Source organism: Mus musculus, chromosome 15, assembly GCF_000001635.26.
Source record: "Mus musculus strain C57BL/6J chromosome 15, GRCm38.p6 C57BL/6J".
Lineage (NCBI taxonomy): Eukaryota > Metazoa > Chordata > Mammalia > Rodentia > Muridae > Mus > Mus musculus.
The window spans coordinates 66,615,601-66,641,327 of NC_000081.6; the positions used below are offsets into that span (position 1 = coordinate 66,615,601).

At 37.6% G+C, this 25,727-nt stretch overlaps 1 protein-coding gene across 35 annotated transcripts in view; it reads left to right on the top strand.

The window, feature by feature from the left end:
* Positions 1-25,727, top strand: part of Phf20l1 (PHD finger protein 20-like 1) — a 69,544-nt gene that overhangs the window by 38,101 nt on the left and 5,716 nt on the right. For 15 of the 35 annotated variants that reach the window (XM_006520916.4, XM_006520918.4, XM_006520920.4 and 12 more), the window contains 9 exons: positions 38-247; positions 7,161-7,217; positions 8,392-8,499; positions 13,325-13,489; positions 14,200-14,381; positions 15,267-15,366; positions 17,106-17,301; positions 21,084-21,432; positions 24,313-24,475. In XM_006520916.4, coding sequence (XP_006520979.1) covers positions 38-247; positions 7,161-7,217; positions 8,392-8,499; positions 13,325-13,489; positions 14,200-14,381; positions 15,267-15,366; positions 17,106-17,301; positions 21,084-21,432; positions 24,313-24,475 — 1,530 coding nt within the window. Of the gene's footprint in view, positions 1-37; positions 8,500-13,324; positions 13,490-14,199; positions 14,382-15,266; positions 15,471-17,105; positions 17,302-21,083; positions 21,433-24,312; positions 24,476-25,727 lie in introns of all 35 variants that reach the window. The other 20 variants (XR_003951380.1, XR_003951379.1, XR_003951381.1 and 17 more) reach the window with 10 other exon arrangements.

Genomic DNA, 25,727 nt, shown 5'->3' on the forward strand with positions numbered 1-25,727 from the left:
AATATGATGGTTTTCTTTTCTTTTTAATTTTGTATAGTGCCTGCTATCGCGTATGTGCCGCTCCAGAAGCTGGGCCCCTGCCTCCCTCTTGATTTAAGTTGTGGTTCAGAAGTCACAGGGAGTAGAACCCCACATCCCTCCTATCATGGTGGTGAATGTCCCAGGGAAGAAAAGGAGGAGACGCCGTTGTTTGCAAATCCCACCTCCAAAGTAGTGAGTGATGTAAAAGGAGCTGCAGCAGCTACAGGTAAGGGAGCTCTTGGTTAAGTTTAGCATAAACATTTTGATATTCAACTTCACTTAAATTCATATGAAACCCCTCTTCTAAGAACTTTTAGTTAGTTACTGTGTTCAGATGGAATTTCTCTGTTTTAAAATTCTTTTGTGTGACCATTGTCAGTATTCTCTGAACATAGTTCTTGTCATTTTTTTTCTTCTTTCATTCTCTTTTTCTCCTTCTTTCTTTTGCTTTCTAAAAAAAATATATTTATTCACTTATATGCCAATATTAGTCCCCTTTACTCCCGGTATCTCATAACACAAATCTTTCCCCCATTCCTCTATCCTCTTCCCTGAGAAGGGCCAGTCCCCTTCTGGGTGAAAACACACACACACACACACACACACACACACACACACACACACACACACAGAGGTTCATCAAGTCTTGTGATTAAAGACATAACTATCATGCCTGGCTTCTTTTGCTTTTTTAATGTGTGTGTAAAATGTGGTATTGCTGTACCTCGAGCTAGCAAATCTTAGCTACCCAGTTGGGTCAACCTAGCAAGTTTTAGGCCAACTAAGGCTACACAGCAAGACCCTGTCTCAAAACAAGAAATAGATTTTATGAAATATATGCTTATTTTTGCTACTAGAAATTATTAGAGTTAAATACAATTCTAGAAATTCCTATTCTTGAAGCAAGAAGATACTTTATAATATTACAATTTCATAAAAAAATACATGATGTTTCTCAGAAGTCAAATAGTATGTTTCAGTCATCTTTTTAGTAAATTACTAATTTGGAATTGGCTAGTGAGAGATTTAAGTCTAGTTAGATTAGGAGATAAATGTAAAGTAGCCAAATGTATTGGTAATAATCATGATTAACAACATCTTCCCCAAAGGATGTGGCATTGGCTTCTTGGATGAAGCCAAAATATAGCTTACTGTGTTCTGCCCATGCTACTCAATTAAACAATGACAGCAGTAGCTTAAATTAATTTGTGTCTTTAACTTGTTCTTTCTTTCAAAGTAGCAGTGTCAGTACTTGTACATATAATTATCTACAATTCCATTTTACCTGTAAAGATTTAAATTGGTTGATATATAATAGTGCTTTCTTATTTAGAAATTAAAAAATGCCCACAGCTGAAAACCTGTGGGTTTTGAGAGATTGATTTCTCAGATCTGATCTACTGTTTTGATATTCATCTAAACCTGATCTTCGAGTAATTCAATTTGCTTTATCTTTTTGTGCACAAGATTCCTGAATTATCATTGACCTTTTGAGAAAGTTTTCTGGGTAAAGGCCTTACTTTTTATCAGTCTGGAAATCCTTACTGCACTGAGTGTAGGAGAATGATCTTAATGTCATATTAACATAGACCAATTGGGAAAATGATTTTTCAATGTGTCTGTGAAGATATTTGTTTCTTTAAAATCCATGTTTGGATTGCTTGTAATAATACTGAAAAACAGATCAGTATGGGTACATGTCATAAATAGTTTGTTATGTAGGGTTGGAGAGATGACTTATTTGATGCCCAGCAACCACATGGCAACTCACAACCATCTCTGACCCTACTCCCAGGGGATGCAGTGCCCCCTTCTAGTTTCTTATGTGTGTAATACATATATGCAGGCAGCATACACACACACACACAATTTTTTTAAAAATGTCATGTCAGCCATATTGTATATTCTAAACATCAAAACAGTATCTGTACACTAAGCGCCTTTGATTTTTCTTCTCACCAGGGGCTTAACATGACTCTGTTTTGTTCTGTTTTATTTTGGCTGATTTGTTTTTCCTCTAAATTCTGGCAGATTTAGAGCTATATGGCTAGATACCTTGGAGAGGTAGTACTTGGTTTTGTTCATGATGTCGAATTATACAATGGTAAAGAGAAGGCATAACCATTGTCAGCTTGACATTAAGAGCACAGTGCTCAGCAATTTTTGTATATTTTTTTGTTTTGCTTTTAAGGAGAAAAAAAAAATATTTTGGCTTAAAGTTCTGGGGATGCAGTGTACCATCACAGGAAAGTCAAAATGGCAGGAGCAAGTCAGAAAACAGAGATGGATGATGCTAGTGTTCTGATCTCCTCAGTTCTCCTTTTTCTTCAATCCGAGACCCAGCCCGTGAAATGGTGCTACCCACAATTAGGCTAGGACTTCCTACCTAACTTACTGCAGTCTAGATAATTGCTTAAAATAAGACAATGTACCAGGCATGGTGGCGCACGCCTTTAATCCCAGCACTCGGGAGGCAGAGGCAGGCGGATTTCTGAGTTCGAGGCCAGCCTGGTCTACAAAGTGAGTTCCAGGACAGCCAGGGCTACAGAGAAACCCGGTCTCGAAAAACCAAAAAGAAAAAAAAGAAAAGAAAAAGAAAATACATGCTTTTAAGTTAGCTAATGAAAGCTGGTATATACGTGATCATGTGGAGTGCACCCAGAGTATTTGAATGGGATGAAGTAAGATTTTAATTAATTTCTATGACTATTTTGAATTTTTCTTTTTGAAGAAAGTGGTGGAAGTCAGATTCTATTCTTTTATTTAAAACTGTATCCATTTGTTTTACTGTCATTGAACGTCTATGTTGTCCGCATGCTTTTTTCTCTTAGTATATTTCTTTTGTGGTGCTAGTTCTGTTTTCTTTCTTTGAAATGGAATCTCACACTGTCCATAGCCCAGGGAGTATGGAACAAAGTGATATACCCCAGGCTGATTTGGAAGTCTTGGTTTTCTTGCTGTAGAGTGTTGAGATTGTAGGCATGTGCTATTATATCTGGCTTTCTTACTATTGTTACCTAACCATCCTTCCCTATTTTGAAGATATTTTGTGTTTCTCTGTTTCCTATGCTGATGTGTACCTTTTGTTTGTGTTCTTCTTATACCTATGTAAATGAGTATGAGGGGACATACATTTGGCTGGTGTTTATCCTAATTATAAAAATAAATTCCATTTCTATTTTAATATTTCTTTACAAAGCATTATTTACAAGGACTGTATTAGCAGTATTTTAAACGTGGTACTCCTAGACAGTTTAGACTGATGAGAATGTTAACTGAGAAATAGTTTAGCAAACTTTCGGACTCTTACTAGCTTAAACTTTGCTTTTAATTGTGTTTCCAACAGAGATTATGAGCTTGCATTAATTGGCCTACATTCTTCTACTAGGATGGATGCCAACATGATTGACTCTAAGGTTTGGTGTACTGTAGATGCCCAGTTTAGCAAAAAGTAAAAATAATAGGAAAAGAAAAGAAATGATACATTTCTAAAAGTTAAAAAAAAGGATACCTTTGTTTTTTGAGTTATTGTCAGAATGCTTTTTCTAACAGCCAGTGAATCAAAGAAAAGATACAGCTTAAGAAGTCTTTACTTCTCTTACTCTCTGGGAGGCAGAGTACATGGGGTGTCTTAAAAAGAATCTTTTTCAAAAGAAACCTTTCCTGACCTGGGCCTGAGAGTGTCTGTGTCCTGTTTTAAGTTCTGCCATTAAGGTGAAGTGCTTAGCGTGCTGAGATGCAGAATCTCCATTCAGGAAGCCTAGCATCTAGAAGGAAATCAGGCTAGTAGCAGAACTAGACATGTAAATGAAAGTTAATTACTATAAGCTGTAAAATCCTTAAGAGATATAAAGTAGGACAAGGAGAGATGGCTCAGTGTGTAGAGGTGCTTCCTACACCTGGGAACCTGAGTTCTAGGCCCCTGTTCTACATGATGGAAGGAGAGAACTGATTCCATCCAGTAACTTGTCCTCTAACTTCCACAACTGCACTATGGCACACAAACAGCCCCACACACTAGATAGATAGATGGATGGATGGATGGATGGATGGATGGATGGATGGATGGAGCCCTTAAGCAGAGGAGGATGTGTGTTCTTAGCTAAGATAAGAGGAACCTTCACTTGCCCTCTGTTCTCATTTTTTTCCATTAAAGTTTAAATGAACTACTTCCTTCACAAATTTGTAATGAGAATTTTATAGTTGGTAATATCTGTGGCCATTACCAGCTCTAAAGTGTTAATTATTGATTTGTTTATTATATCATTCATCTTGTATTTTATAAAGTCAAAATTGTGATATGGTCCCATTAGCTTTCACAATTTTCAAATAGTTTTAAAATGGTAAATATTCTTCTTAGTAGCCTCCATTAAGACAAAATTGGAATAAGTTGGGATTAGTATATTATATGAATATAATTCTCAACATTTTTAGTTAGTTCTATGTTGTAAGGCTCATTATATTTCTATTTTTGTACTTTTAAGCAAATCAGTATGAAAATATCAAATATTTGTTTTACTGTAGAATATTTTAGTTAATGTAAATACAAGTATCAGATTGATAAGCATATGGGTACTATATCTTTATAATACCATAATGTACATTAGCAGGGCATTCAATTTTTAGTAAATTTAGCTTAGTTTTTTATGAAATTAGATGTGATTTCTTGAATTTTTAAGACAGTTTTTAATGAAATGTAGAAATAGTAAACATGCAAATGCATTTGTCACCGTTAAGAAAGTAGGACTTACGACTCCACTGGATCCTCTGTAATGAGTCCAGGGCTTACTTTGTCTGCTTAATATGGCGTTATCACCAAAGAAGCCAGAGATAAGTTTTAGGCTACTCTAAATGAGGACGGTTGTAGGTCTATCTGCTCTGACTGTGGCCACCTTTTAGATGGCATTCCTTTCTATCCCAATATTTGATGTTGACTCTACATTCACTGCTTAAAGCCTTTTAAAGTTATTACTGAATTTAGTTTACATAGCTATTCCAAACAAAGTTGTAATTATGTTTTCTGTAATCTACTTCAAACCCCCTCCCCCCCAATAACATACACACATATACACATATGAACTGGACTTTGTATAGACTTAGGAATTGCATCTTTTAGAGAACTTAATGCTCTTCACTCTACAGTTGGGGGTAGGAGAGTAGTCAGGATTCTACTTTGCTTATTGAAGTCTGGGTAGCCTGTTGCTTTTGTTCTTTATCACAGTGGCTCTAAGAGTTTATCTGAAGAAAATGTCCTCTTGAGAAAATTTAAAGATCACTGTCCTTTATACTAACATCCTAATATTTAGGAAATTGAAACACATGGTGAAATATTAACAATCATATCTTTTTTAAACCCAATTATATTTTTTGTTGAACTTTAATAAAAGGTCTGTTTTGTTTTTTAATTTGTGTGTATTTCTAAAGAGTTCTCCAGTGTTAGAGATCTATAGTTCATTTTAATGTGCTTTCTTGTATAAAATGTTGGCAACCCCTTGTCAGGTTCTCAGTTTTGCCTTGAAAGTTGACCATATGTGAAGTCTTGGGCAGGAAGCCATTGCACTCTGGAGCTTGCTTCCCTAGAGCCACTTAGAATGGATGTTTGTTCTGCCCTGCCATACCTGGTCTGCAGTGCTGGCCTGCGGCCATTATCATCTGTATGCCACCTACCAGAACCCCTCAACATAGGCAATATGATGGGGTTTTGTGACTCTCCTCCTTTGCCATAAGCAGTCCCTAGTCCTAGGTATCGTTCATCTGGAGAGCCAGCCCTCCAGATTTGGACAGAGACAGAGACAGTGTTAACTCCTCTCTGGCGTGCTGTACTACAGTAGAGCCTAAGCAGCACTTTCCTTTGTTTGGTTTCTTAGTTGTAAACATTTCCATGGTCCAGTAGTCAGCAGAAGGAAGGGATAAATGTATTCAATTGTCTTGATAAGTGGGAAATATTACTGTCCTTATCTTTGCTGTGAGATCTCTTCATTCTTCCTGTCACAATCAGTGTGATTATCAACATTCTTATTAATCTGAAACTTCGTAGAGCCTTGTTGCTCCTTAAATTAAGGAATATTCTTTATAGCTTATGTTTAAACTATATAAAGTATTTGAATAAAATATAAAATAGTTGACATGATTGTATAAATTGATTCTTTTACTAGATTAGCCTGAGCTACAAACAAGACATTGAGAAATGTTAAGCAGAATTGGGAAGCTTTGTTAAGGGAATCCGTTCTTTTAGTTATAGTTAGTGAAGTATGATATTTACAGATGTAATTTAGACTACTAGGTAATACATGCCATTAATATGGTATATTTTATGTGTATGTATACCTTTGAATTTCACATTTATTTAGTCCAAAAATGATTAGCAAAATCATTGTTTGGGTTCTTTTTGTTACCTAACAATAAGGGATTTATGCAATGACATACATGTCCCAGAATTCACATGTATAACTTTTAGGAAATAAGAGGTAAAATATCAGCTTATATATGTTATTAAAATAACAGTTATATGTTATTAAAAACTAATATACTTTACCGTGAAATTGAATATTTTATTTGGATGCTCTGAAGAAGAGTTGTGACTAGATTGTCACAGAAGCAGCAGTGTATCTGTGCCAGCCATTCAAAAGACTGCCAGTACCTTCTGAGTTGCTTAAGGATGTGGTGCTGCATCAGCCTCCATAGATGGCCCGGAACCTTTACATAACTTCTTTTTCTGCTTAGAGCCCCAATTGTGCTATTTATGAAATAGTCTAGCTTCAAAATACCCCCAACTACAAAGTAAAACAACACACTTACCAATTACTGACCAAAGTATTTACTTACTCTGTCTCATACAATCTTAAAAGAGCAGTAGTAGGTATTCTTGCTCTATTGACAATAAGGAAGCAAAAGTATGGAGGCATTAAACCACGTAGTCAAGTCATACAAGTAACAAAGCGTGGAGGCCAAGAATTCCACCCAGGTGGTATGAAGAATCACCAATATTCCTGGAATAAGTTTTTATTTGTAGTTTATGTAATAAAATTGTGCAAGAGGAAGATTCCTATTTAGAGTTTTGGAAACAATTGTAATTTTAAAAACTGTACCATATTTTTATTGTTCTGCCTAAACTTACATCTTATCCCCCTAACCCACAGGAATATCGAAAACAGAAAAAAAGGTGAAATTGGAAGAAAAAACCTCCACTGCATTTGGTATGGACAGAAAGTAATCTTTAAGCAAAAGACTAAAAAGCTTGACAGAGAGGACAGCATCTGTGTTTTCCCTTCCCTGCTAGGGCTCCTTAAGGTGCCTGAGGTCATCTGCTTCTGTGCTTAGCAGTTAGCCAGCTTCATATGCACCTGCTCTCCCGTGCATAGCTTAGACTTCTGTGTATTCTATGGGGATTCTCTGGCTTTCTCTGAGTTCTTTGCTTCTGAACGTTTCTGGTTAAAACTATGTATGGATAACGCTTTAGAAATAAGCCTCCACCTAATATTTTTGAGACTTAAGAGTAATGGACGCTATATTAAAATAGTAATTCTATTCATAACATTCATCAGTATGCCTTATTAAAAGGATACAGACTTTTTCACTGTCTTTTCTACCTAATGTTGAGTAAAGACTAAAAGTAATAAAATAATGGGTAATAATAAGTATTATTAGGTTCGCTAACTGGAGTCACTGAAAATTGGCTACATCTAATTGGAAGATTGTAGGCTAACTCATTCTGAGCTGGAAAAGGAGCTTGCAGAATATCTGTTCAGTTTTACTTTGTGGTACAATGTTCTAATATACTGTTCAAACATGCATTTATCTTCTTAAAGTACATATGATTAAAGAAAAGAATGCTTTCTGGAAAGAATAGAATGAAGTATTTTTCTTTCTTGTTTTCTTTTATGTATGCACAGGGGAGGTATTTAAATATGGAAGGAGTTATGTATAAATTAATTTGATTAATTTTGTTTCTCTTTTCTGAAGACAAAATGCCAACATCTTATTTAAATTTTCTAAAACATTAATAAATTATATATAGTAATGCTGATTCTCCATAGTGAGGTCTTTTTAAATTATGGAATTTAACTTCTTGGCACATAGTAGGAATTTTAGTCTATTACGCATTTAAAGATTTTAACTACTGTCTGTGTTAACTTTAAGGTGTCAGGAATTGGGATTTTTCAACACTGCTAATGAAGATCCCCTCTTATAGTCCAATAAGCTAAGCAAGAGTTCCAGACTCATGACACGAACAGTTTAATTGAATCCGTCCACTCTGGGCAGGTGACTGGAATCACTGATGAAAACATAAATGCTGCTTTGAGGGTAACCACAAAGGAGCAACTAAGAATCACTCACAATTATTGAAGGCTTTCCTTTTATTTATTTTAGGTAAAAGGAAAGAAAAGGATAAGGAAAAAAAAGAGAAGCGAGACAAAGATCACTACAAACCAAAGCAGAAGAAAAAGAAGAAGAAGAAAAAGAAATCTAAACAGCACGGTAAGTTTGCTAAGATATGGTTTTTTTAGTATTTTGAGATTGTTCTACTCTTTTTTTTCCCCCCACAAAATGATAAGATTAGCATGCCGTTGAGAATTTAGACATTCTTGTAACTTTTCTTTGTCTTATCATTTCAAAAACATAAAATCTGCTCTGTAAAATAAATTGCAATGACTTTATCTCCAACATATGGTGAAGTAAGTACTATGACACAAATCCTTTAACATGATGGAGATTTCCCCCTACTGTGTATGCGTGTGTATGTATGTATGTATGGAGAGAGAGAGAGAGAGAGAGAGAGAGAGAGAGAGACATGGTCTTTTTTTCTTTTCTTTCTGTGGTATGTATGTATACATATGTCCACGCATGTGTGGAGGGCAGAGGTCAACTTGGTGTCTTCGTCTACAGTTCTGTTATTCTTTTTTGAGACAGTGAACTTTACTGAAACTGAAACCAAAGCTTATCATTTTACCTAAAGTAGTGGTTCAAATATCCTCTGGGATCTTCTTGTCACTCCTCCCCATGCTGGATTTGCAGATATACTCTATGATGTCTAGATTTTGTATGCTTGATGTGCAAGCACTATAGCAACTGAGAATTCTACAAAGCCAAAATAAAGGAGTGATTATAAACACACAATTGTAATGTCCTTTAAATTCCCTTTGTAGGATAAAAGAAAAAGATGGTTTTTAGAAAAACCAGCAGCAGAATTTGGCAACAATGAATAAAGGAAACCCTACATGTGCTTAAAAGCATAAGAAAAATGGTGACAGAAGGAAGCATGAGATGCAGAAGACAACATAAACACACTGTAAATGTGTAATCAGTCTAAACACTGATATTAGAAAACAGCCTGTAGAGATAAGAAAGCAAAGTAATAGAAACTACAATATATAGTACTAGCTTGTATATTGGGAGGTAATTACTTGCAGTTCATTACTTTGACTTCCTTGTATGATTGCTTGTAGGTCCTAAGAAGTTTAGTTTGCATTTTCAGACTTCTAATCCAGGAATGGTGGCTCACACCTGTAGTCCCAGAACTTGGCAGGTTGAGGCAGGAGAATTTACACAAGTTTGAAGTCAGTCTGGGCTAATAATAAGTTCTAAAACAATGAGGGCTATGGTGTAAGGCCCTGTCTGTGAAAAAAATGAAATAAAAACATTTGTTATATAAGACCAAAGAATAGTAGAATAAAGTATAATTTCCTAAGTAGGAGTGGAAAGAATATAAATGTAAATGAACCATCTACATCCAACTGAACTGAAAATTAGAAAACAATAAAGCATAAGTAAGGTGTTAGAAATAAATACAGCATTACTTATACTTTATACTTTATAGAATCTAAGTGCTAGCAAGGTGGAGACAGGTAGATCTTTGGGGCTCACTAGACAAATAGCTTAGCCTCCTTAACAAGTTCCAGGCCAGTGAGCAACCCCATGACAAAAAGTAAGAATGAAAATCTGGACACTGCCTGAAGAACAACGTGCAGTCTGTCTTCCACATGCATTTGAACATACATGTGCTACCTGCACTCAAGCATGCACATGCACAGATACAAGAAATGTTGAATTAGCATGAATGAATCAGAAATAATAAAGATGAAAGATTAATAAATAAGATTAATAAGTTAAACTCTGCTAGAATCTTATTTTAACCCAAAAAGTTAGATGGAAAGAGACGGTTGCTAGAAATTAAGTTCAAAGTAAATAGTCTCCAAAGCTTAAAAGAAATATAAGAAGTTTTTCTGTTCATTTCTTTTAAACATTGAAGGAAGGAGTTTTTGTTTGTTTGTTTGGTTGGTTGGTTTGGTTTTTGTTTTGTTTTTGTTTTTGTTTTTCTGTTATTTCATCTTCCTTTCCTATAGTTCCAGTGTATTAGGAAGCTGATGCAGGAGCATGACTTTAGTGCAGAAGATCGAAACCAGCCTCCACAACATACTGAAACTATCCTCGAAAAATAAAAGATAGGGAATGTCTCACAGAAGATGTGAATATATATATATATATATTCCCCAAATATATATTCAGTACTAACTTCTTATAGTCATGAACACTAATATATTTGGCAATAAGATATTCCCTGATATGATTTAAAAATAATCCCAGAAAGAGACATCAGGATTTAGGGTAGACCCCTAAATGTAGGATTTTGAGACTCAGAGATGAGAGGCCATGAAGATGGATGCAAGGAATGAGGTCAGATGCTTATGAGGCCAGGAGGCTTTGCTCCAACCTCAGAGGGAGCCTACCAGTCAATACCTGGCTTGGAACTTTTGACTTAAAGAACTTTGATGGAATAAACTTACTTTGTTTCAAGCCATCAGATTTATGGTACTTTTTTGTGGCACCCATAGGAAACTAATATAATTCCATCTGTGTCTTATGTGATTTAAATAACTGTTGTCAATAAAAAGAAGAAGGATGGTCACAGGGTCTCATTTCTCATATAATTGCAAAATGTCATAAATACTGCAGAATTATTCTAGCAATTCATGGGAACGATATGAACATAGGTGGAATGCAAATGTGGTTGAATATCAGAAAAATCAGTTCATAAAATTCAACCCAATAAAGGTAAAGGAGAAACATCGCTACCTCCATAAGTCAACAAAAACCTTTTGGTGGCCCACATGCTGATTCTGTTAAACTGTGAATAGCTGATTGTAAGCTTGTTTAGAAATATTAAATAAGTAAGTGGAATGTATGTTCATGGTTTGGATCTTTCAGTATCCAAGAGATGTAAGTTAATGATAAGTAGATTTATAGAGCTAGTGCTTATTTTAGTACTGAAAAAAGGAAAAGGAATCAGCCTACCAGGATGGGTATGGATATTGTTTTTGCCCATAACATTGGGCTATTTTTGAACTGTGTACTTAATGTGTCCTGCTGTGATTCCTTGGTTCATAAAATAGCATTAGCCACCAAACCCTGTTCACTCTAGTTCTGAGAGTATTAAGAGTTAGCACACAGAACTTCATTAAACTGTCTTCTTGGCAGTCTTTAATTGGTTTCAGGTTAGTTGTACTCTAGTTTGTATGGTAACCATTGTGTAAGCTCTCATAGACACCTACTAAATACCAGTTGTTTGCAAAACAACTTCAAATTCTGGTGGTCAGGAGTCTAAAATAGTTCTCTAGCTAAAGCTGGGATTTCTTTCTGGAGGCTTCAGCAAATAGTCCATAGTCTGTACTCCTTCCTTTTCAGGCTTCAGAGGCTGCCAGAGTCTTGTCTCCAGTTTTCTCATTTTCAGGGGAGCATTAGCCAGCCAATTCTTGCCTGGATTGATTCCTTTGCCTTTTTCATTTGAAGTAGCCCCCCTAGGATTCCACTGGGCCCACAGATAGCCTGTAGCACATTCCCTGCTTTACGGCCAGCCTACTAGTTTAATTTAACCTGCAATGTGAATTCCCCTTCACTATGATACTTAAGCATTTACAGGAACCAGAGACTAGGTCATGAACATACGTGAAGGACTGAACCAATCATACTGACATGATTGTGCTCCTATAAGCATCCTTTCCCACCTGTTACATACTCTCTGACCTCTCTTGGTGGATGCCTTTTAACTCAGGCTCAGTTGAGACAGTAGACAAAGGAGGTGAAAACGTGCTTTCTGTCCACATGTATGCACTTTGCTGAACATGTCCATCTCCTCCTCTGTCCTTGCTAAAATGAAGGGAATGTCCTTCCCTATTGAAATCCTGAAATTCCAGCACTAGAAACAGATAGATGGTGTCTAGGTAGTTTTCTCCATCTAAAGTAAAATGTCTTTTCTATCTGCTTCTTCTCTTACGTCTTCTGCTAGCCCTATCACAGACTCACTTTCAGCACTTGGTCCATCAAATAGAAAAACTGTCCTGATGCCTTCCACCCTTGCTCTCAGCTTCCACTCTATGTTACTGCATGTCTGTCCTCAGCTTCCTCTCAGCTGTCGCCTTCCTAGTTAAAGTAGCTGGCATAAGTGTGTATACCACAGCTAAGGCCTGCATCTCATCCTCTCTTCTTCTCATCTATCTTCTACTTCCTGTTCTGTCCTACCACTGGAATGAACTTGGAAAAACGAAGTGGACCTATGTCTCATCATGTTTTCCTTTAAAACTTATAAATGACTGTTGGTTATATTAGAATAAAGCCTAAAAATTAATGCAAAAATCCCCTTGTACCCTGTTGCCAGTGCTCACAGGGCCGCCTGTCCTATTTATTTCTCATACTATGCCCCAGCAGTCATGAACTTGCCAAGTGTGCTATGTGCTTTTGGCTCCAGAGCCTCCATCCTACCTATGCTCCTCTCCCTCTATTCCCATCTCTCTCTCTCAGTAAGCTGTATGGGCCTTCCTTGCTTGTGCCTGTAAGACTTATAGCTGACTGAGAACAGTAGGCCTTTGACACACCAGTTTATTTCCTTCAGAAGTTTGTCTTATGTGTGCATGTGTAAGATTAATTGATTAAATTTTCACTATAGTTATATTAGAGAGAAGTAGGTAAGAGTAGGAGAACCTCTTACCTTAATGGAAAGAAATAGGCTAATTTCTCTTCCCTATCTTGCTGCGGACATGGCTGTGAAAATGATGGAGGAAAATGTAGAAATGACCCTTTACCATTTCTTCATAAGAGTGTACTGGTATCAGTTAGCTCCTGGCAATCCCATGTGTCTACACCATATGGGGTTACTGATTTTGCTTGTTCTCGTCAATACACTTATCAGCTAGCTGGTCACAGGGGACAGATGAAGTGGTTGTATTATGGCTTTATGTGTCTTCATGAGTTGTGATAACTCTGTTTCTTGAGACTTTAGTAATGTGTCTTTCTGTTACTTATGTTTCAGATTATTCGGACTATGAAGACAGTTCCCTAGACTTTTTGGAAAGGTGTTCTTCTCCACTAACTAGATCTTCTGGGAGTTCTCTGGCTCCACGAAGCACATTTACGGAGAAAACTACAACTTATCAGTACCCGAGGGCAATTCTGTCTGTTGATCTTAGTGGTGAAAGTATGTGTGACTGTGTTGTAGTTAAAATAAGACCTGAGATTCCTCAGTATCAGACTTTCTGCCATGTATGTTTATGTTAATTGCATGCTACTTCCTTTTAGTTTAAAATCTCTTCTTACATTATTATTGCCATTCATTTATTGTCTTGCTGTGTAGCTCAGGATGACCTCAAACAATTGATCATCTGGCTTCAGCCCCCAGATGCTGGGTTTAGAGATGTGAGCTGCCATGACCAGCTAAGCAGTTGATCACTACCTGGTCGCGCAAATAACCATGCCATATGATGTGTGTAAATGCCTAGTATAATGCTTGGCATATAGTATAGTGCAATGGTAGTTGGCTAAAAGGGTATTAGTATATAGTACAAATAATGAAACTCATTCTTTCATGACCAAAAAGGACTAATATTTGAGAATATTCAATCAAACATTTGCAAACTGTGTAGAAACTAATGTTCATTGTTGGTATTAGCCTTAGCCATGACCTGTTAGTAGGAAAAACGATGGCTACTCAGTATTACTTTCATCAGTGTATGGAAACTACAAAACATTTAAATGTTTTTGTTTGTTTGTTTTTTGTTCTGTTTTTGTTCTAGAGGCAGGTACTCAGTTTGCATGGGTTTGCTCTGCTGAAATGCTTATACTCCCTTCCAATAGCTGCTTTGTGATACAGGACATAATCGAAATGGTGTGCACTTTTATGTGTTCCAGATTTGTCAGATGTGGAATTCCTGGATGACTCTTCCACAGAGAGCCTGCTTCTGAGTGGGGATGAGTACAACCAAGACTTTGATTCAACTAATTTTGAGGAGTCTCAGGATGAAGACGATGCTCTTAATGAGATTGTACGCTGTATCTGTGAACTGGATGAGGAGAATGGCTTCATGATCCAGGTACTTAACCAACCTCTGCCCTGCAGTTCTGGATCACTGTGGGTGTTAGCAGATGGGCCAGAGAGCTTTTCTTTTTCATTAGCCATCCCTCAAAAGGTAGTGTCTAACACATTGCCCTGCTTTCCATTCTAGCAGTACTGGCTAGGAAATCTCTGCGTTGAGTCAAGTAGACACTTGGCTTGTGAATATCACTGGTCAGTTTAGGTTATCTGTTAACAGATTGAGGCCTTCGTGTTGAAATGTTCAAAGGCCCTGAAGGTGGGTCTTCCTCCACAGTGTAGAGTTGGCTACAGCATGTTTTTTTACTGACAGTTAATAATTCAGCAATATATATTTACCCTTTGGGGCGTGGAATTCGAACCCAAATTTCCAGAATTCTCAAAGAAGAAAGAGAACTTTGTTACAAGGGTTAGCAACCTCTGCTTATAAGTGTCTCTAAGAAATCAAGGAAGCATAGCCCACAGTTGTGTCAATATGTAGAAAAATTAGGAGATATTGATTACAAGATTTAAAAAGTAACCACCTATTTCTCTTTGTCAGTGGTGTTCTCAAATAAAGGTGCTATGGATTTAGAGCTTTACCACATGACTATTTAAGTGTCCTTGCATTGACATTCTACAGATTTGTTTCAGTGTTTTTATAATTTATTAAAGCATATTTTAATAGATCTGATATAAAGAAGTTCTTGAAATAGTTGAACATTTCAGTGATGAAATTCATCTTAAACATGACTTTTTCTTGTGGCACATAGAACTTGAATTAGCAGGACAGGATGGCAGGCCAGCTAGTTAAAAAGTGACAATGTGAGTCCTTGCCTTGCCTGTCCTGGTCTGGTCTGTGGGTGCCGATTCTGCCAGCACTATGGGTCTCTTCTGTTTTCTGCAGTGTGAAGAGTGCCTATGCTGGCAGCACAGTGTGTGCATGGGGCTCCTGGAGGACAGCATTCCGGAGCAGTACATCTGCTACATCTGTCGGGACCCTCCGGGTGAGGCCCTCCGCCCCGTGTGGGTTGTGTGACGCGGACTCCAGAGTATGGCCACTGTGTAGAGCACCTGCACTTCTTGGTTAGCTAGACTCCTCTGCCATAACGTGGGTTGAAGAGACTTTTTGCCTGTTACAGCATGACTTTCATAGTAATCACCTGCACAAGCACATTGATGTAGATATATTTACTTCCTGACTACCTTACCGAAAGGGAGTTCATGACTTTCTCCTGAAGCTAGCTTTTGCCTACTCTGGGTATTGATTTCTAGCTAGGATTATTTATGCTGAACCAATATTCATTGCCTGCTAACCATCTGATTAGTTTTGAAAAGTTTACCCAATTTATTGCAGAGTAAAGAGGATTCCACAGCCTTACTTATATCTTTTCTTTCCCTGATGAAGCACTTAGATGTGGGAAGTCATATATTTGTGCCTGAAGAGGTACCACTGAGTGTATACTGAGATGAAAGACTGAGCTATTTTGACTCCCAAACCATTGTACTTGCTTTGTCATGCCTATTTCTATGCTAAGTAACACATTCTGCATGTAGAATATATTTTCAGCTATCAACGCAGAGAATAACTAGGCAGATGAACTGGTCTCATGCTCACTGAAAGAATAAAGGAAAAATTTTTAAGAAGCAAGAAAGGGGGCTGGTAAGATCAATTAGCAGTTAAGAACACTGACTACTCTTCCAGAAATCCTGAGTTCAATTCCCAGCAACCACATGGTAGCTCTGTAAAGAGACCTGATGCCATCTTCTGGCATCTAGGTGTGCATGCAAACAGAGCACTCAGACATTTAAAGATAAATAAATTTTAAAAAAATTAATTAATTAATCAGTTAATTAAAGCAAGAGAGGGATAAGGAAATGGACCAGTGTTTTGATCTCTATATTCATGTAAAGAGCTGGGCATGCCTATAATCCCAGTAGTGTGGAAGTAGAGACATAAGGTCTCCCTGGGCTTTGCTGGCCCACCAATCTAGTCACATCAGTGTGACTTCCAGATTCCATGAAAGGTCCTGTCTCAAAAGCTGAAGTAGTAAGTGGTAAAGAACCATAACCTCTGGCTCATATATGCAAAGAACCAAGAGAATTATTCAGAGCTATGTGAATATAATTTTTTTATTGTTTCTACTTATAGACATTTGCTATTTATTGTATGTTTCAATAACAAATATAGACTTTTCACTTTTCATTCAGTTGCATATATTGGGTACATTCTATCTGTTAACACTGGAAAGATGACTGATTCAAATTATTTATCCTCCTCATAGTTAAAACAGGAGCATCTAATTGTAAGAGGATCCAGTATGTATTAGCATCAAGCTCTAAAATATTGTAGAATTTTGTGAAATCATTGTCATGATGGCAGGATCCCTACTTGCTCATCTATAGCTTTGTTTTTATGAGCAGAAATTGAAAGAAAGACCTATGTTTTCTGCCAGTCATCTTAGAAGAAAGGTGGCTGGTAGATAACAATTGAAAATCATGTATCAGAGTTCCCTTGGCAGATGTCACCTGCCCCTTACCCTCAGTGGCATTCCTTCTCCTCATGTGCAGACAAAGCAGAAGTGCTGAGGGGCTCCTGTCATCTCACCATTCCCTCAGCATGGTATCTGAGTTTGGAGTCTACTTTTAGTGGTAGAGCTTGTCTTATTCACTGAGGAGCATTAATGGGAGCGAGGATCTAGATAGTAGAATCCTTTATGACTTCCATTGTCAACTTCGTCTGCAGGTCAGAGATGGAGTGCAAAATATCGTTATGATAAGGAGTGGTTGAATAATGGAAGAATGTATGGGTTATCTTTTTTAAAAGAAAATTATTCTCATCTCAATGCCAAAAAAATAGTTTCCACACATCATCTTCTTGCTGATGTCTATGGTGTAACTGAAGTACTGCATGGATTACAGCTTAAGATTGGAATACTAAAGTAAGTGGACTGCCTGGGACATTTTTTTAAAAATTATTTTTATTTTATGCATATCATATTTTGACTGTGTTTATATATGTGCACCACATGGGCATGGTACCTGCAGAAGCAAGAAGAGGGTTACTTCTTAGGAACTGGAGCTAATCACAGTTATAAGCCACCATGTGGGTGTTGAGAACTGAACCCAGGTCCTCTGCAAGAGCAGCAAGTGCTTTTAACCAGTGAGCCCTCTACAGACCCATTCTCCCCCCCCCTTTCTTTTTTTTTTCTTGGATATTTTGTTCATTTACATTTCAATTGCTATCCCAAAAGTCCCCTATACCCTCCCTGCAGCCCTGCTCCCCTACCCACTCACTCCTACTTCTTGGCCCTGGCTTTCCCCTGTACTGGGGCATATAAAGTTTGCTAGACCAAGGGTCCTCTCTTCCCAATGATGGCCAACTAGGCCGTCTTCTGATACATATGCAGCTAGAGACATGAGCTCCAGGGGGTACTGGTTAGTTCATATTGTTGTTCCACCTATAGGGTTGCAGACCCCTTTAGTTCCTTGGGTACTTTCTCTAGCTTCTACATTGGAGGCCCTGTGTTCCATCCTATAGATGACTGTGAGCATCCACCTCTGTATTTGCCAGGCACTGGCAAAGCCTTACAGGAGACAGCTATATCAGGCCTCCTTCAGCAAAATCTTGCTGGCATATGCAATAGTGTCTGCGTTTGGTGGCTGATTATGGGGTGAACCCCCGGGTATGGCAGTCTCTGGATGGTCCATCCTTTCGTCTTAGCTCTAAACTTTGTACAGACCCATTCTTACAAATTCAAATACAAATCTAAAAAATAAAAGCATAACATCAGTTAACCACAAATGCAAAACCTAACTAAAAAAAGCAAATGCAGGTAAGCTTTTTAAAATATTTAATGGGAAGTTTAAAAATAAAACTGTCTTCACAGATTATATGATAGTTTATCAGGTAGTCTTTTGGAGGTCCACAATAGCACTTCAGAAGACAGAATATTTAAAAGAAATCTACAGTAAGAAAAATGTTGAACAGTGGTAGCACACACCTTTAATCCCAGCACTCGAGAGACAGAGGCAGAGGCAGGTGGATCTCTGAGTTTGAAATCAGCCTAATCTACACAGTGAATTCCAGGACAGCCAGACAGGACTACACAGAGAAATTCTGTCTTGGGGGTGAGGGGAGTAAGGAATGAATAACCCTTTGGATAATGACAAGCTCTGTATACCTGGTTCACATCCTACTATTTAAAAAAAAAAATTAGAGCTAGTGTTTTGTGCACATAGCTAACTGTAGCTGATAAGTGATTCTGCTTTCAATGTCTGATAATAGTGTGAGAGGAATTCATTCTATGAGGGTGTGTTCTTAACTACCATAAGATGGACTCACAAAGAGTGAGGAGGCAGCAGATGCAGGATCACCTTTGCTGCTGTGCCTCATAACACTTTATAACTTGAGACAGTTTTTCCTTAAGGAAAGTCTAGGTCCTTCTAAGTAACATATCTGGATAGTTTTGAGGCCTTTTGCTCATTTTCTTCTAATGCCAGACCATAGTTGCTTAAAGATTAAAGGAGAGAGCTTTTTTTTTAATGTAATGTAAATGTTCTGCTCATTCTTCCCAGGATTTGCCCCATCTGCATTCTGAGGCCTCATCTTTTCCTGTGAGTCCTAAGTCTGGTGTGCCTTTGAGTTGCTCTTCTGCTTACTCTCTTGTCCTAGCCAGACAGCTTTATTTCATGGGAAAATTTCTGTACCTTTTCATTTCTGTGACTCCACTCTTCCTTTGCTTCATTCTTTACACCTAATAGCAGCATTCATATTAATGAAGCAGAACAATAGCCTCTTTCATGCTGTTTTGCCCCTGACCAAAGGCCTTGAATAATAGGAATTTTATTGACATACCCTCTTCCTTAGTATGTTGACCAACCATTCCAGCTATACCAAAGCATAATCTCTAAATGAATTATGATTTCTTAGACATCCAGGTATTTTAGTTTCCCTAGAAGATGCCTTTCTATCATTGCCTGATGGCTAGATTTGAGCCTGCTCTTTTTGGTACAGTGCATGTGTACTGAAACTATCATTATTATAAGGTAGACCTTGGGTCTTAAAGTCTTCCTGAATTGGGATTCAGGTGTGTGTCACCAGGCCCAGCTATAGGCATAGGTTTTCAGAGGGTTATGCCACCTGTCTTCAAACGGCATGGCAGGATTCATTTCCCTAGACTGTGGAGCCAAAGAACTAGGTTTCTTTCTAGTATGCCTTCTACTATTGAGAATTTTAAGTGACTATTTTCTAGATATTAAATTGCTTGAAGTTTAAAAGACAAAAGGTTTTAAGCTAAGAAATTATAAATGAATATTACTAGAAGAAAGCTAATTTGAATCTCATTTAGAAATTATTAATTTGCAGCCATCATTGAGCCTGTAGGACAACGGTTCTCAACCTTTGAGGGTCTAACTACCCATTCATAGGGTTCATATAAGACCACCAGAAAACACAGACATAATTCATAACAATAGCAAAGTTACAGTTATGAAGTAGTAACAAAACTAATTTTATGGTTTTGGTCACCACAACATGAAGAACTGTATTGAAGCTTCACAGCATTAGCAAGGTTGAGAACCTCCTACCAGAAGGTAGGAGGAGTCATACCTTGTGAGTAACCTTGTACTTCATTCGGAGTGGAGCCCTGCTTTGCTTACTGCAGAATGTATTGTGCTACAAACCCCACTTCACATGATCTAATTCTTATTTAAAATGGAACACCCTAAGTGAGCATAGACCATAGTTATGGTATAAACAATGGATCTTCTTTGGAGGCCAATTGTACACTAACTAAAATAAAAGTATATTCTATTCTGCAGTTCTTTATCTGGAAATTGATCTGGCTGTAGTATTTTAACACGTGCAGTTATACACATATATTGGAGAGCTGATGGGATGTACTGGACTGGCAATATCATTTAGCCATTAAAGTCTAAATAAAGAAAATCTGTGTGTACTGGTGTGGCAAGATGTCCACCATGTGCTGTTTAGGAAAAAAAAAGTATGGTGAAGCCTACTTGTAAAAAAGAAATATATATATATACCCCTCTTTAAAAAACAACAGCAAAAAGATTTAATTGTTCTTATTTTATGTGTATGTGTGAGCACCCACTTGTATGTATATACACCAAGTGTGTCAGAGAGGGCTCAGAGTCGGTTCCCTGAAACTGTAGTTATAGGCAGTTGTGAACCACCTGATGTGGTGCTGAAAACCAAACCAGCTGGGTCTTCTGTAAGAACAGGAAATGCTCTGAGCTGCTGAGCCATCTCTCCAGCCCCATATTTTCTTATTTTTAATAATTTTGTATGTACAGAAAAAGTCTGTAAGATCATGTGGCATTTACAATTGCTACAGTGGAATAAACTTGCTTTTTATGTGTTCAGTTGTAATTTTTTTCTCATGAGTAGGGATGGCTTGTATGATACATAGTTTATGTAAACATGTTTTATAACCTCTAATTAAAAATTCTATAAGGAAATGTATATATCAAACAGTGTCACTAATAATCAACAGAATTCAGTTCATTGTTGATTTTCTGATTATTGTATAATTAAAACTGAGAGGACTTAGATTTTGGACAAAATGCTAGTGGAGTCAACTTAAAGGACAACTTCGTCTTTGATCCTGACCCCTTCTTCACATGGTTACCAAATTTACCACAATTTTTAGCGTGTTGCCATTCTTTTCATGAAGTGCTATTTCTTCATTTTTGTTTTAAGGAATAAACATCATCCTGACCTTCATCTCTGGGCTTATTCTGGGAAGAGGAAAGACCAAGATCAGGCAGTAGCTGAAGCAGAGAGAAAAATAACACCTCAGGACAGAGCTAACTCAGAGGGGAAGGAGTGTGTACAGAACCACAAGGAACCAGCCCTGAGAATGGAAGAAACTTACATAACAAGCGAGCACAGCTATCAAAAGCCACAAAGCTTTAGTCAGGACTGCCAGTCTCTCACAGACCCTGGAAGCTCAGATGATGATGATGCTAGCAGTTTTGAAGAAGATGGGGAGCTCCGTGTGCCAGATAAAAGCCATCTTCTGTACAAAAATCGGGGAGTGTCAGAGAAGGTAATGGTTCCCTTGAAGCAAGAGAAGAAGCTGATGGAATTAAACACACCTAGCCCTTGGGCTTTGCTAATACCTAAATACCTGCTTAAAGATTTGTTTTCCTTTCTCCACCACAAAACATTATCCATGTAAACATTGAGTTTTTATAATACATTCAACTGCTACCTTGAAGTTTTCAGTTCCTAAACATACTTAAATATCTCTAGATCAGTGAGCCAAATTGTATATCAAAAGGAAAATGAATTTGTGTGGGATCATTCAGGTATATATGGAGTCATAATTTGTCTTCCTTTAATGTGTTTTGGACAGAACATCACACTAAAGCATATGTGTCAGTGTATCAACTGCATTGTGCAGTAACTGTATAGACATGTCTCCTGTTTGTTGGGCTGAGCATTGAGACTGAAAGCGGCCCTCAAGCTTTACTGCTTTCTCACTAGAAAGTCCACTTTTATTATTATTATTATTATTATTAGGTATTTATTTCATTTACATTTCCAATCCTATCCCAAAATTCCCCCATTCCCTCCCACTCCCACCTCTTGGCCCTGGCGTTCCCCTGTACTGAGGCATATAAAGTCTGTATGACCAATGGGCCTCTCTTTCCACTGATGGCCGACTAGGCCATCTTCTGATACATATGCAGCTAGAGACACGAGCTCCGGGGGGTCTCGTTAGTTCATATTGTTGTACCACCTATAGGGTTGTAGATCCCCCCAAGTCTACTTTTAAATTACTTCTTTGCTATTGTGGCTTTTTTAAATGTCAAGTAATCATTGCCAGAAGTTCATAACTGAATTTGGAAAGCTTATATTTTATGAAACTTATAGTAAATTATTTTGACAAATTAATATTCTTCTATAAAATTAGTTACCTTTGGCAAATCTAAATCCATATTTTGTATGAGTATGTTTTTAAACTTTTGCATTCTGAAGTTTTTTGAAGGATTGTTACATTCTGTTATCTCACCAGTGTAACCACAACAGTAAAGGCCAGTTTGCCATTAGCTGAACTTCTAAACCGGTCTTTGACAGTTAACTTGATTTTTTTCCAATAACTGCTTTGCCCTCACTCCATCTGTGTCACCAGTTAAAATTAATTGAGAAAGAAAATCACTTAGTCATTCCAATTATGAAATGGAATTTTCATCTACTTAGCACATTTTACTGGATCACACTCTAGAAGGCATGGAGGAGGGACATAGGGACATAGGGACGCCGTTATTCTTGAAGAACACCAGGTGGAATTTGATGGTGGATAAGAACTTTCTCCAAATTTTGTCTCTGTAACTCCTTCCATGGGTGTTTTGTTCCCATTTCTAAGAAGGGCCAAAGTGTCCACACTTTGGTCTTCATTCTTCTTAAATTTCATGCGTTTAGCAAATTGTATCTTATATCTTGGGTATCCTAAGTTTCTGGGCTAATATCCACTTATCAGTGAGTACATATTGTGTGAGTTCCTTTGTGATTGGGTTACCTCACTCAGGATGATGCCCTCCAGGTCCATCCATTTGCCTAGGAATTTCATAAATTCATTCTTTTTAATAGCTGAGTAGTACTCCATTGTGTAGATGTACCACATTTTCTGTATCCATTCCTCTGTTGAGGGGCATCTGGGTTCTTTCCAGCTTCTGGCTATTATAAATAAGACTGCTATGAACATAGTGGAGCATGTGTCCTGCTTACCAGTTGGGGCATCTTCTGGATATATGCCCAGGAGAGGTATTGCGGGATCCTCCGGTAGTACTATGTCCAATTTTCTGAGGAACCGCCAGACTGATTTCCAGAGTGGTTGTACAAACTTGCAATCCCACCAACAATTGAGGAGAGTTCCTCTTTCTCCACATCCTCGCCAGCATCTGCTGTCACCTGAATTTTTGATCTTAGCCATTCTGACTGGTGTGAGGTGGAATCTCAGGGTTGTTTTGATTTGCATTTCCCTGATGATTAAGGATGTTGAACAATTTTTCAGGTGCTTCTCAGCCATTCGGTATTCCTCAGGTGAGAATTCTTTGTTCAGCTCTGAGCCCCATTTTTTAATGTGGTTATTTGATTTTCTGGAGTCCACCTTCTTGAGTTCTTTATATATATTGGATATTAGTCCCCTATCTGATTTGGGATAGGTAAAGATCATTTCCCAATCTGTTGGTGGCCTTTTTGTCTTATTGACGGTGTCTTTTGTGACGAAAGGATGGACCATCTAGTGATTGCCATATGCAGGGATCCATCCCATAATCAGCTTCCAAATGATGACACCATTGCATACACTAGCAAGATTTTGCTGAAAGGACTCAGATATAGCTGTCTCTTGTGAGACTATGCTGGGGCCTAGCAAACACAGAAGTGGATGATCACAGTCAGCTATTGGATGGATCACACGGCCCCCAATGGAGGAGCTAGAGAAATTACCCAAGGAGCTAAAGGGATCTGCAACCCTATAGGTGGAACAACATTATGAACTAACCAGTACCCCGGAGCTCTTGTCTCTAGCTGCATATGCATCAAAAGATGGCCTAGTCGGCCATCACTGCAAAGAGAGGCCCATTGGACTTGCAAACTTTATATGCCCCAGTACAGGGGAACGCCAGGGCCAAAAAGGGGGAGTGGGTGGGTAGGGGATTGGGGGGTGGGTAGGGGGGATTTTTGAGATAGCATTGAAAATGTAAACGAGGAAAATACCTAATAATAATTAAAAAAAAAAAAAAAAAAGAAAAAGAACTTTCTCCAAAGACTTTCTCAGAGTCAGATTGGCTCTTGCCTACCTAAGTAGGATAATAGATTTTTCTGTATCTTTCTCATTTTGAAGTAGAATTTCATCCAGTTCTCTGTGTTTTGTTTTATTCTGTTTCATTCTACTTTTCCCACTGGTCCTTTGGAGAAGAATCCAGCTTCAGGGAATAAAGTGTTTGTTTATAATGATAAAAAGGGCACGGAGGGCCCAGGAGACTCGCATCTTCAGTGGCAGCTAAATCTCCTCACGCACATAGAAAATGTGCAGAATGAAGTCACCAGCAGGATGGACCTCATAGAAAAAGAAGTGGACGGTAATGTAGCCAAGAGCTCATGTGTAGCTAATGTCATGTGTGTAGTGTTGTTATGAAGAAGCTCTTTAAGTTGTAGAATGCAAACTACAGATATACTACCTGCCTGCTGAGGTCTCTCTTTCTTTATACTGTATTTAGCATATGCAGGGTGTTGTAGGCTCAATACAGGGTAACTGGATATTATCCTTAGTAGTGATTTCTTGTCTGTTTTGCTTTATTCTTAACGTGGATGATTATTAAATAATGCCTATATGCCTGGTTTGATATAGAATATTTGTGAAGTGTTTGCTAGTTTCATTGAAGAATATTTTCTATGAAGTCAGTATATTTATTTCCACTTTGATTAATATTTGAGTAGAATTAATTTCTACAAGTTAAGCAAGCAAACCTTAAATTTGCACACCAATTTCCAAAGATCACATAGAAACTAAAAAGTAGGCAGAAGAAACACCCCCTTATTATATTTGAATAAATTGAAATTTCTGGATTCTCATTCTCATATGCTTCTTTTGCTTTGACTATTTTGTCCTGATCTCAAAGATCATAACCTGTCTCCAGCCTTTAGTCCTTTCTCTGTAAATTTTATACTGTACTAAGGTTGATATAAACTGTATTTCTGCCTTTTTTTTTCTCCCTTAAGAGAAGAAGTGAATACCTATTTCAGAAGCATCTTGCATTTGTTTTTAATTTGATTAAATAGAGTTAGTTTGTCTTGTGTAGATTTTTGAAGATATTAAAATATATCTTGACAATTACATATTTTTAATAGATTTTTAAAGGAAAGAATGAAAATTGAGCATGTAATTGATTAATTGAATTCTATATAGAATTTGGGTATACTTGCACATATTACAGAAAGAAGGGGGGTATTTCAATAAAGTAGTAATCCTAAAAAGGACTCTAAGAAGCCTTCCCCTTTCCTTTGTTAATGAAGAAGATGTGACCTGGGGAGATGGCTCAATGGTTAAGCACTTACTTTGCAAATATGGGCACCTAAGTCCAGGTCCCTAGAAGCTATACAAATAAAAGCCAGCGGTGATAGTATGCATTTGGAATCCCAGCAATGATGAGGTGGGAGGTGGAGGCATATTAATTCCTGGTACTTTGTAGCCAGCTAGCCTAGCTACTTGGCAACATTCCTGGCCAATGAGAGACATGATCTCCAACAAATGACAGATAGTGTCCAAGAAATAGCACCCAGTTTGTCTTCTGACCATCACATGCACACACAGTCATGTTCCTGCATACAAAC